A 13174-nucleotide genomic window follows, 5' to 3' on the forward strand; every position below is an offset into this window, starting at 1 on the left:
TAAATCACCAGTCTATTAACACTTGGCTCTGCGCCGTTAAGCGTTTTATAAAGTATATTGATTTGGGAGCAAATTGTGAGTCTCCCCAGCAAACACCTTTTATCCTAGTAAGGACTTGTTTACATCTCTCCTCTGATTCCACTTCCTAGAACCGTGTAAAAAAAAAGTAGGAGCGGACAATGTCGTATGTGTGTTCTATTTTAGATCACTTGTTTTTTAACGCTAGATATTTAATCAATTATATCCACCTCGACCTGCCACATCATTAATTCATTAGCGATTTTTTATTTTTTTTTATTTCAAAATGACAGTGTACATAGTAACAGCAGAAAACATTAAAAACATTTACATACAGAAGAAGCATAGCGAAAACATAAACTAAGAGCTGTGCCAAACATAAAAGGACAACAGAAATGAAACAAAACCAACATAAAATAATAAAAAAAAGACCTAGAATAATTTCACTTAAAAACTTTAAAGATATTGAATACATTCATTATTTTCATTGCTTTTTTGTACATACATTTCTTTCATAAATACAAAGAAATTAGGCTTTTATTTGGTAAATTTACACTTGTGAATGTGGCACTTCGCGAGAATTAAAATTAAATTATTATCAAAAAAATGCATTACTGTCTGAGGTAGGATTTTTTAGATATTGTTTGATCCAGTTTTGAATGTATTGTTTAGAGAGCTGAAGTCTATAAAATTTAGCCCACCATTGTTTTATGTATTCATAACCACAGATTTTCGCATATAGTGGGTTTTGTTTTTCCATAAGAAATTGCTTAGTGTCCTATCAATAGAATTCATTAGTAATAATTATAATCAAACAATTGTGGGATGACGTGTTTACGTAGCTCAACGCTCCCCTGCGTGTTGACGTCATTGTCTCCTCCTGCCTCCTGCACAGTGCTCAATGAGTCCAGTGGAGCAGCAGCTGAGCTGTAAATGGAGAAGTCTTCACTCTAAACAGCGACAGAGGGCGGAATAAGGAGCTCTCAGTGACTGTTGGCTACTTGAGGAACAAACAAGTAACCCTCAGAGCTCCACCCGGAAATAAAGAGAAGGGGACCCAGTCTTGAAAAGGTGAGCAAATAAACCGTTTTCTTTATATATATATTCATGTTAGCAGGAGGCTACCATCAGCTGTTAGCTCGGACTGGGTGTAACATGCTATTTGTTTGTGGTTGAAGTCACGAAACGCCTGTTTTTAACACGTCAGTCAGGATCAAACCACTTACTTATGATTACTCACCTGTTAACAATGCCAGGATGAATGTGTGTATTATCTGCATGCAACGAGCTGACACATATTTGCTGTCATGCAATGCAGGCGTTACCTCACTGTTCATGCCTTTTCCATGCTCAGCAGTCCACAGAGTCTCATTTGAGAATATAATATTGTATATTATATGTGTATGTATATGAATATGAACTTATCTCTTGACACTGCACTATTAAAACGGGTATTACTTTTTCTTTTCTTTTCTTTTTCTTATGTTTCTTTATTTATATATATATATATATTATTTTTTTTGTATATATTTTTTATTTTTATATATATTTTATTTAAATTTTATTTTATATATATATATATATATATATTTTTTTGTATATATATATATATATTTTTTTTTTTAATTTTTATATATATTTTATTTTAATTTTATTTTTATATTTATATATATATATTTTTTTATATGTATATATATATATATGTATATGTTGTTGCTGCTGTCTGTATAGAATAGAAAGCTTTATTGTCATTGTATTAAATACAACGAGATTCACAGTTGCCACTTCTGGTCAGTGCTTTAAAACAAATACTTGACAAGACTAAACGAGGCAGATAAAACATATAACAGGTAAAACACACACACAGTTATAAAGCAAATAAAACAGGTAAAGTAGATGTAATAAATAAATATAAACAGAAGTGTTACACTAGAAGTATAACATATAATAATAGATGTAATGTAAACAGAGGTAATTGCACTTGTAAAATAGGTAGGGTAGATGTAATAAATAAGTATGTCCCTTTACAAGTATGTGTATGTAATCCTTTAACCTTAAATAAAAAAAATACTTTAGATGCATATTGGCTAATATTACTGTGGATAATGACCTGAGGTACACCCTTATTTGCATGACTTCTAAGTCAACAATCATGACACCCTATCTAATAAGCAAAAGAAAATGATCAGTATTTTATCTTACTTCATTTTGTTATTTTTGTTGCCTCTCTGTTTATTTATTGTATTTAAAAATGATCCCCAGTAGCTGATACCAATGGCACCAGCTAGTCTTCCTGGGGTCCGAAATCAAGTACATTAAATTGATCACATACATCATATTTGTGTTACACTAATAACATTCAAATTTTCCAAACATATATAAATTTCACATTCATACACATCTTCCACAACCATTTAACCTCAAGGCCCATAATCAGGGAAAAGGAACCAAAGAAAAAAACATACATGACCAACACTGGACTATCGATCAGCTGCTTTAGTAATGGATTCTTAGATGGTATTTTCTAGCTCTTTGTTTTTATTGCGCAACAATACAATTATTCTGGCACTTAAGGAATGTAGTTTCGTTCCAGTATAATGAATGACAATAAATTATCTTTGTGGATAAAATATACCTTGTTATTGATATGTATCATGAATATCTTGTGACATTTTTCTTAATTCATTTGAGTAACCCTTTTTATAGATTAAATAACCAGATAAAAAAAGTCTGATTTCTGCCAATTTAGGGGAAGTGAATTACCCAAATATCAAGACACATCACCTCACCCTGATGCAAAACTCATGTAAATCCAGTAATGCCATTGAGCAAATGATGACCTAATACAACCAGAGATGTGACAAAGTCTCTGACATTATGCATATCCCGTGCTATATATCCTCACATTACCCAACTCTACCTCTGCTGGATTAAACAACAAAGACGCTGTTGTGAAAACTATTCCTTCCATTTCGTAGGACTCCCTAAAGCAGGCAACTGACATCCTCAGACTCTTCTTTAGGAATCTTTGATATAAAGCCTATATATTGGATATAATCAAACCGAAATATCTTTGTGTCATTTCAGGCAAAAAATACCACTCTTCACCACGCCCACAGCACACTTTTGGCTGAGGAACCTGTCTGAGCCTGCCAGCAATAGCAGGTTTAGTGGAGACAGACCTGTACTCTGCAATGGCTCTGTTGACCCTGCATAGGCTCCCATCCATCTCCACCGCTCCAGTGAGTTCAATCATCCCTGCGCCTTGTTGTGCACACAAGTTGGGCATGTTGCATCATATCTTCAGATATGCAATTGTTTAAGTTTACAAAGAATGATATGTGAACCCTCCAAGTTCTGCAAGAAGAGCAGTCACTCCTGGATTTGTCCGTCAGCACTACATGTGCCTGAAAGATAATGAGGCTGTTTTGTTTTTCAGTGGATGTGATTGCATTGATGGGCTTACAGGACAAACATGCCACAGATATAGTCATCATCTTCAAAGTGATTCAGCTCCCATTCACGTTCATTACAGGGATGCCAAAGAGTGATTGGATCACCTTCTGTGTGTCTAACTGCTCGCTGCCACTGTAGTTGTTTAATGCATACATATATTCATGTACATACTGTATCACCAGCCTCTGTCTTTAACTTTATCTCCTCTCATTCTGTCACTCTATCATGAAGATTATTTAACTTAACATCCAAGACCTGGCTTTTCTTCTGGTCTTTGTCATTGCCAACTAAACCATAAATGACCTGACTGTGGGTCTCATTTTTTTTGCATATTTTGTCGCAGTATCTAATCACTCTACTATCTTAACTTGTGTTCTCTCCTTTTTTATCTTCTTCAAACCCCCCATCGTTCCTCTCCTGGCTCCTGCCCACTTCTCCTCTTAAATTCTTTTTTTTTTTCTTGACTCTGTCTGGACTTGTCAGTTGCGTAACAGGTAATGTTACTGTCTCAAGTTTCTTTCTCTGTGAACCCTTGTTACTACCGCTACTTCTCTCTCTTTCTTGTTTCTTTCCCCCTCCCCCCTCTTGCATTGTATTTCTCCTTTTTATTTAGTATAATTCTATATAATTTCACTGCTAATATCGTTGTCTTTACCCGCCCCACCCCCACTCCTCCTTACTGTCTTCCTTGTGCTTACATGTCACTCCGCGTCTGTCTCCTCACTTCAGTCTTCCACTGCACCTTATCTGTGTTGCACCACATTTCACCCAAGAAAGTACTAAACAATTTTTCGGGGCCTTTTGTGTCCACACTTCTCAACAGGAAATACATCACACATGCTGCCTCCAATGTTCCCAGAATGTTTTGTTTCAAGACTTTAGCTTTCATTTAATTATATACATGTAGTTTTGGGAGCATTAAAAACAATATTTACTCATTAATTTGTGTATTACAACTCCAGCATCTGCTTAGATCTTTCTCTGGGATGATCATATGTCAACCCTTTTTCACGATTACAAGCAGCCTGCGCCACAGAAACGTTACAGTCTGCTGGAATGTATAGAACAGACCATGTTATTATAAAATAGAAACATAAAAATCTGCATTATTAAATCAAAAAACACACACACACAAACTAAGGCGAAATATTTTTTTTTTATTTCAAGGATGAAAACCTCCAAAGAAGAGGGATACTTCAGAAAAGGTAGATGTACACCAGCGTTGTCTTTGAACTGTCATCTAATCACAAAAGGATTCCCAGTTGGTGGATTACAGCGAAGTTATACTGACTGAGCTCTGTCCATCTGTAGGGAGAGCTTTGCCCTTGTGAAGGGAGCAGTTCTTCTGCTGGAAGATGGAGAGAGGGTTGATGAGGAAGCTCCTCCCACTCCACCTTCTCCTGTAAAGGAAGGCGGTCGAGCGCCAGACACACGGCGCAGACAGATTCATGCCATGGTTGAACTGCTCCGACCAGAAGATACCATCAAGCTGGTGAGGCCTGTTGAAAAATGACGTGCAGGAAAAATTTCCTTTGTTTGTCAAGTAATCCTTTTCCATCAACGTGTATTTGGTGGGTCAATCACCGGCTCCTCCACTCCACATGTTGAAGTGACCTTGGGCAAGATACTTAACCCCAAATTGCTGCTGAAGACTGTGCCATCGGTGTGTGAATGAGTATTTAGATTAGATCCTGATGGGCATGTTGGCACCTTGTATGGCAGCCTCTGCCATCAGTGTATGAATGGGTGAATGGGTGAATGGGTGAATGCTTATAGTGTAAAGCACTTTAAATGGTCGGAAGACTAGAATGGCGCTATATAAATGCAAGTCCATTTACCAAGTTCATTTACACGCATAATCATATCTCAGGTAGAGGTCATAGCATCAATATGTTGAGTTCTCTCGTATATTGAGTTGATTATGATGATGGAATCTTGCTCTTCTAACAAAACACACATTTGAGAGTAGTTCAGACTATTGGAGTAATTCACTTCTGCTGTTGTTCAGTCAGGCCTGGCCGTCACACATGAGGTTTAAACACGTCATTGGTCCCAACAGTTTACCTGTGAACAAGATTAAGCTTGATTTGATGCATCAGAGCCGGCACTCTGAATGCAAAATGTCTCACACACATCACACCTGATCAATTTGTAGGTGGATAATGTGCTGTGGCTGGGACACATCAGGTAGACAGCCATATTCTGTAAGTTGTTAAGGACAACATGACTACAGGATATTAAAGTTTAATGTAAATGCATAAGCTAGATTCCGCATCAATGGACTATAACGACAGCTTTGCATGTTTCAGTCCATTGCTGCAAAGCAACATATTACTGATGCTTGATGGAAGCATTCCACTACCTGTGAGATTGACCAGTAGTTTTTGCATTTCATCTCTGAAATATGAAAATGTGCTGCAGAGACCTGAAACATTCTGGATGTGAATAATCCATCACGCTGAACATTTAGTTTGGCTTATTTTTGTGTCAGTTAAGTTATTATTTTATGGTTATACAGCTGAAATAATGAAACAAAAATAATATACAGAAGATGAAAAAAAAGGCGAACATGGACATCATGAAATTCTTTCCATCCAGCCATCCATTTTCTTCAGCTTAGCCGGGCTGCGGAGGCAGCAGGCTTAGCAGGGAATTCCAGACGTCCCTCTACATTAGACATGTTTATTGTTCAGTAGTCAGCTCTTGTAGTCATGGGTTTAGGAGCTTCCCGCAAGGGCTTGAATACATCACTTTACTTTCAGCTGTATTACCATGCATCAATTGTGGAAATTAGTCAAGGAATAAAACATAGTAATTGAGTGCGATGGACTACTGAGAAATATATTTTTACCAGAAGCTGCGTGGATGGCAGAAAAAATAAATAAAATCAATCAATCTAAAACATAATGTTTTAAGTTAAAGTTTGTAAGGATTTAGAGATACTGGGCTAAAACATGTGAACAAACCAACAGGTATGGTCCTTTAACTGGACTACAGCCAATATCTGTTTCTCTGTAATCACAACATTGAATTCCCAGGAAGGCCAAGGAAAATATACTGATTGCACTCTGTGTAATCAGACAGGTTTGTCTGGTTTAATGGGTAACTTAAGACTTCAGTGGGAACTGCAAAATGTTGCATTTAAAGGACATTAATTGTCCTTGGCCTCACCCTCCTCTTGCCCTCCTTTTTGTCTCCTTTCTGTCTCACACATCCTCTGTTTCCCCGCTGCTCTCGTCCTCTGCACTCTGTCATGCAGGCGGTGCAGTTGGAGTCCGCCGGCTCGGTCAGAGTCAGGTATCTGATCGTTGTCGCCACCCTCAGCAACAAAGAAGAGAGCATCCTGTTGGGCATGGATTTCCCCAGCTCGGGCAGGTGTGTGTAAACCAAGATGCAGGTGTACTGTGTCACAAAGTTACGATTTCCATTCAGTTAATAATCTCTGGTTTAGCTTTGACGAGTTAAACTTCCTTCATTGTCCTCTTTGCAGCGATCAGTGCACCATCGGCCTGGTTCTGCCAGTATGGAGCGACACACAGGTGTATCTGGACGGAGACGGGTAAGAAACATTTTTAAAAAAGGGGAATGAATTGAAAGTGCAAATGCACAAGTAAGGAGTTTGTGAGGCTGCAGCACAGACGGAGCAGCCTGATGTCTGGGATTCTGGCCAGAGATAATGTGAATGAGTAATGGTCTCTATTTGTAGAGCTGAATCATTCTTTATAAATTACAACTGCTCCTATCACTCACTCAAACCCTTATATAAGCATGGAGATCATGTGTTTTTGCAATTAAATGAAAGGTTAAGTATGGTTGGCATCAGTAAAGAAAAAGTTAGTGAGAGTTAAGCGGCTGAAAGCAACTCCCTGGTTACATTCAGTTTTACTGTAAATCTTAGTGACCTTAACAACCAGCTCGGCTTTGATTAAAATGGTCGGGGCCGTTTTTTGGCTTGTGGCCACTCATTATGGTGTCCTTATTAGCTGTCGATGCTCAGAGGAGGATGTAGAGAAGGGCAATGTGAAACTGAGAGTTCGCAGTTCTAAAAACAGTCGAGCTCTGCTGTCGACTTCTACGTATTAACTAATCTGCTGCGGTCACATGCTGAGTGTCAAAAAAAAGATGCTCTGATCGGCTGCCATGTCGCACCAGCATGTTCACCCTCATCAGGCTGGTTCACACCTCCGACTGCTAATTCCTCTCTCTCTCTCTGTCCTCACATTTTCATTCTCCACTTCTTTCACAAGAACCATCACTAATTCACACTGAATAATTTCTCTGTCTTCTTCGGTGTAGTCCAATAATGCTTCTTATCAGTATTACTTCCTCAGTTCAGTATTGTAGCTCATACTTCTGCCTTTTTTTCCACAGTGGTTTTAGCGTGACAACGGCTGAAGAGATCCGAATTTTTAAGCCTGTTTCCATGCAAACCATGTGGTGAGTGAAAATGCTGACACCCATGTATTATTGTTAAAACATTTATATCCTTACTGTTGCATCCAGCACGTCACTTCCCTAAAGCACCTCATCAACAACTTACAAGACTTTCCCATACTTTAGATCTTGCATTTTTAACCACTGTAGCTTCTTTCTGAGGTTTTCAGTGTCCTCAAATATACATAATCTTCTGCCCTCCCCACCGCTATAAGGTCAGTGCTGCAGGCGCTGCACGGCTGCTGCGAGCGGGCGGTCAAGGGAGCGGTGATCCCAGGAAATGGCCTGGAGTGGGCCCAGCACTACCACCAGCACACCGAGTCAGACCGCTACTGCCTCAACGAGTGGGAGGCCATGAACGACCTGGAGTCGGTCCGCAGGGATTCACAAAGGTAGTACCTCTAAACTGTAGTTAAGTGTAAAGAACCGTGTCATTTGTTCTTATTGCTAGTGCATATACATGTCAGCTTGTACTATAGTTTCACCTTTTTTTTGCATGGGAAGCTCTGCAGAGAGAACTTCCAATGAGAGGCTAATCAAAGAGCACCTGAGAGACATCATGAGGACTGAAGACCTGGACAACCTCACGTCTAAAATGGTAAGACATACGGGCAGAAAATAAAAGGTTAAAAAAAATAAAAATAAGAAAATGTATGTTTGACTGTATAATGTGATCTTTCCTTTGATACTGCAGGTGCACACTGCCCTGGAGACCAGGATAGGCTTCGACACGAGACCTTTTAAGGAGTACATTGACAATGAGATCCTGGTCACCATGGCACAGATGGACAAACCCTCCAAAATATTTGACTTCCTTTACCTGGTGAGTGATTGCGGGGCTTCAAAGACCATAATAAGCTTCATTTTACCAGCATGGCGAGAAGCCTTTCTTATGCTTTAGTCAATAAACTGACAGAAGTGTGCTTTCACCAGGATGTTGTCATGTGACTGTAACTTCCCCTTTGTGGGACATCTGTGTTGACAGCGATAGGGAAGACGACTCTTTCCTTTTTGTCTTCTCTGCCCTCGACTGAACCTCTCCTTCTTTATCTGGTTTCAGGGCTCTGAGTGGAACGCAGCTAACTTTGACGAGCTGCAGAAAAACAAGTCAGTGTTTTCACCTGCAACATTTTTCTATAGCTCCGTGAATTGTTGTTGTCCATCTCTATTTCCCATTGTCTCATGACATGGGTAATACTGAATTGTGCATTGTGTTTTGCTGAGTCAGCATTGAGGCTCTAAGTTTGTGTCTGTATGTTTTTTTTCTTTTCAGTATTGGCTATATTCTGAATGTGACAAGAGAGATTGACAACTTTTTCCCAGAGTCCTTCACTTATATGAACATCAGAGTGTACGATGTGGAGGCAACCGACCTGCTCCCTCACTGGACGGACACATACAACTTCATCAACGCTGCAAGGTAGTCCTGATGCCCCAAACACATCAGAAGACACCTAAAGTCCAAACTTGTGAAAAGGCTTTGCTTAGATGTCCTTCTGTATTGTTACACAGGCCAGTGCAGGTTTTCTACTGTACTTCAAAGCAAAAGTTTGACAGAGTTGGATGAGAAGTTTGATATCAGTCTCACACCTGTCTGCCAAATATGAAACTAGACCCACAAGGTGGTTAGCTTCGCACAAAGAGTGGAAGCAGAGGGAAACGGCTAGCTTAGATCTGTCCTATGGTAATACAATCTGCCCATCAGCACCTCTAAAGCTCACTTATTGCTAGACTATAACTCAGCCATTACCAGTTGCCTGGCAACCAGTGAGGACCTCAGGAAGTTGTGTGCCTGGCGATGAAATAGTCCAAACATACCGCCCCTTAAAACAGCATTTTTACGCTTCAGTTGCACGTATTAAACAAAAGGAATGTAAAGTGCTAATTAGTGAGTTTTACAGGTGCTGGTAAGTGGATTTTTTTTGTGAGTGTCTCTTGATCTCTGTGTATCGCAGGAAGCGTGGACAGGCCGTGTTGGTGCACTGTAAAATGGGCGTTTCACGTTCTTCATCCACGGTGATCGCCTACATCATGAAGCAGAACCGCTGGTCACTGGATGTGGCGTTGACCTACGTTAGGGATTGCCGGTCCATCATCAAGCCCAACGACGGCTTCATGAAGCAGCTGCAGACCTACAACGGCATCCTCAATGCGAGGTAAGGCCTGGTGTTAGGCCTAATGCTTTACGAAGGTCTCTATTCCAAAATGAGTAATCTGTTGTGACAAAAGCCCCGCAGACATGAAAATACAGAACGTTTTGAGTTTGCTGCCGTCTGTGGCTTTTTAGGTATTTATTTGTGGGCTCATGTGAGGATTGTGATGTATGTTCTTTCATCATTCCAGCCAGCAGCGTCACAGCACACTCTGGAGGCGAAAGTCAAAAGACCAAAGACAGAAGTCAGTGCGCAAGGAGGATGGAGGGGAAGAAGGAAAGCCAGAAGAGGAAGAGGATGAGGACGATGATGAGGGAAGTGATGAATATGAGCTGGGTGATGAGGAGGATGCAGAGAGTCCAGATGAAAAAGATGTAGGTAGCCCAGATGAAAAAGCTGAGCCAAAGGGAGACAATGAGGTAATTAGTTACATCAATGATAAGTTATTAGCATTTTAAATCCTGCAGATTTTATCTTCAATCCTTTTATCTTCCCAAACACACCCAGGTGTTTGAAGAGCCCCCCGCCCAGTCTGAGACCAACCAGGGACCCGGGCCGACCGAACCACCAAGCATCGGTCCTTCTATCACAGTAGATGCACCAGACAAGGTGAGCAGACTACTTGGCAGAACTTTACTAACACACACACTGTGCATCTGAAGCTGTCTATCTTCATGTGTCTCTTTTTTGTGGTGCAGATCTCGCTCCTTCACTAAATCTTTTGATGGTTCTTTTTCTTTCCCTCTCATCTCAAGGTCGTTCCGAGTGTTAATCGCAGTGGTAGGATGAACCTCTTCTCCCTCATGCAGTCCATCAGTGATGAGGATAAAGGACGTGAACAGGTAAATGAAGCCGAGTGCCGGCCTCTCTTTCATGCTCGTTATAGTTAAGCTGTTGTACACACAAATGGCTGATTTGTAAGTAGAGGAAATTTAGAGGAGCATGGTGTTGACAGTAAGTCTATAAATAGTTGAGAGATACAAGCATATCAGTTTAGTTGGTACTGAAAGTGCAAAAGTACAATCTCACTGTTAAAGGAGCAGTGCGTATGATCTGGCGGCATCTAGTGGTGAGGTTGCAGATTGTAACCAACTAAAACTTCTCCGAAAGCAGAAAGCATTCTTATTAATATTATATTCCATTTATGCCAACAGATCCCCCTAAATGTTACACACTGTTCTTTTCATTTTAATAGTTGAAGTTCTTCTTTTGTATTTTTTAAAATCCCCCTAGATGTCCTTTTTTTTCCCTTTCCCTGATTTAATGTTAAACTTGTCAATGTTTTAGTTCTGCTTATTAAATTTAGCTGCTCTATAAGCTACCCTTCTACTTCTTTGTTGCTTTCAAAGATGCTCGGCAGTCCGAGGCGGTCTCCAGTGCAGCGCTTGCGTAGCGAAGGGCGACGGGCTCTGGCTCACCAGAGAGCATGCGTGGATGTGTCACCTGAACCACGAAGCCTGCCACGTGCCGATGAAAGCAAACCGTAAAGTGATCAAAGAGACGTTGGAGCAGGGAGTTAAAGAGGGAAGAGAAGAGGAAATAGATGGTGGGGGGGGAAATAAATCCTGAAAACACCCGAAGGAAAGTGTGTGCTGGTAACTTGCCAAGGTTTTTATACACTGATAAGCTCTGGCTTTATATTTTAGATTATTTAGATGTAAGTTTTAATTTATGTTTAATTGCATATCTGTTCATTCTATTATAGTTGGTGGTTCACTGTTGATTAAAGGATCTTGCCGTAATATTGCTATACCAGTGGAAGCCAAGATATCTGATGGCTTAATTCATTATCAGTGTACATTGTTGTATTATGTTTTTTTCAGTGTTTATTGAACATATCCTACCACATACAGACGTACCAGGCTCTCCCTCACCCACTCGCTCTCTCTTCCCTTCTTCAGCTCTCACATCCCCACCCCACTCCAGAGATGATATCTATGCAATTACTGTTCTCCCTTTTATTTTCCTCTGTAAATATGAGGCTGTATGCTGCCAATCCAAGGTAGACTAATTTCTTTCATATCATCAGAAGTCTTTTTCACAAGACGTTCATTGTTGACAGATCCAGGAGGATTTCACTGTATCTAAGCTGTGCATCATGGACCAAGTCGGGGCAAGTTTTATGGGCGCAAGCCTGTTTGCCAAACAATGTGTTCCAATGTGCCAATGAATATATTGAATTGAAAATCTTTTTCTTATCATATCAGTATGTTAAGAACCAATGTCAACCCATTTTTATTTTTATTCCTTCTATTTAAACACCAGGGCTGTATGAGTGCCTTCAACCTGAGAATGATATACGACTCTATGACTGGTGTTTTTAATATCTTTACTACGAGGTGGTGGCTGCATATTGTATGAATCTTGTACTGTTTTTCTGATTGCAGTATAAATGTGAGTGACTTCCCAAAGTTTTGCATGCATACATATATATATACACAGTATAGATATATATATATATCAACACACAATTGCTGGGTGCATGTTCATGTGCTTTTATACCAACATGTGAGAGCAAAAATGTTCAGGGTTTTCTCATGTATTTATATTGACATTTAATGGATTGAGGTAAATTATTCAATTTTCAGACTTATGATCACTGAATGCTGATGTGGAATATTCTTATTTCATGCTGGTGTTACTTGTTATCCAGTGGACCCAAGCTAAAGCTTACTTCATTTAACCGGCATGCTCACCGTTCAAGGAAATATGCACTTTATAATCCCACAATACACACACTGTCCCCACCGCCTGAGCCAACATCACACTGTACTATGAATACTTTTTTTTTTTTTTTTCAAATCTTGTCCACATCTCTGCCTCGTTGTGTTAAGCTCTCCACTGTCTGCACTGCACTCTTGTTTACAACAAGCACTATGAGTGGAAAAAATAAATGATTATACTCAAACCAAGTGCATAGTTTCTTCATTACGCAATATCCTGGTGCGCTTTAAACAAATGGAAAAGCGGGATAGTTTTTATATTAGATAATGAAAGCTATAGGGAGTCATAGCTTAAAAACTATATATTGACCCTGCTTGCTGTGCAGGAACAATGTTGTTCTACTATATATACAGGACTTGTAGTTGTGTTTGTCCTTCACATGAGTTGTC

General features: G+C 39.7%; 1 protein-coding gene across 2 annotated transcripts; it reads left to right on the forward strand.

Moving 5' to 3' along the window:
• Window positions 1-911: 911 nt before the first annotated feature.
• LOC141775541 (protein phosphatase Slingshot homolog 3) lies at window positions 912-12969 on the forward strand. Of its 2 annotated transcripts, none has more exons than XM_074649005.1 (17): window positions 912-1089; window positions 3106-3260; window positions 4642-4679; window positions 4786-4966; window positions 6734-6849; window positions 6965-7033; window positions 7846-7911; window positions 8124-8300; window positions 8413-8506; window positions 8603-8731; window positions 8969-9015; window positions 9182-9328; window positions 9864-10064; window positions 10252-10480; window positions 10569-10670; window positions 10817-10903; window positions 11411-12969. In XM_074649005.1, the coding sequence occupies exons 2-17, from the start codon at window positions 3213-3215 to the stop codon at window positions 11546-11548; spliced, it is 1869 nt and encodes a 622-aa protein (XP_074505106.1). In that variant the 5' UTR covers window positions 912-1089; window positions 3106-3212; the 3' UTR covers window positions 11549-12969. The 2 variants fall into 2 exon arrangements, with proteins under 2 accessions (XP_074505106.1, XP_074505107.1); XM_074649006.1 differs by having other exon boundaries at window positions 980-1109; window positions 3127-3260.
• The last annotated feature ends 205 nt before the right edge of the window (window positions 12970-13174 follow it).

Source organism: Sebastes fasciatus, chromosome 10, assembly GCF_043250625.1.
Source record: "Sebastes fasciatus isolate fSebFas1 chromosome 10, fSebFas1.pri, whole genome shotgun sequence".
NCBI lineage: Eukaryota > Metazoa > Chordata > Actinopteri > Perciformes > Sebastidae > Sebastes > Sebastes fasciatus.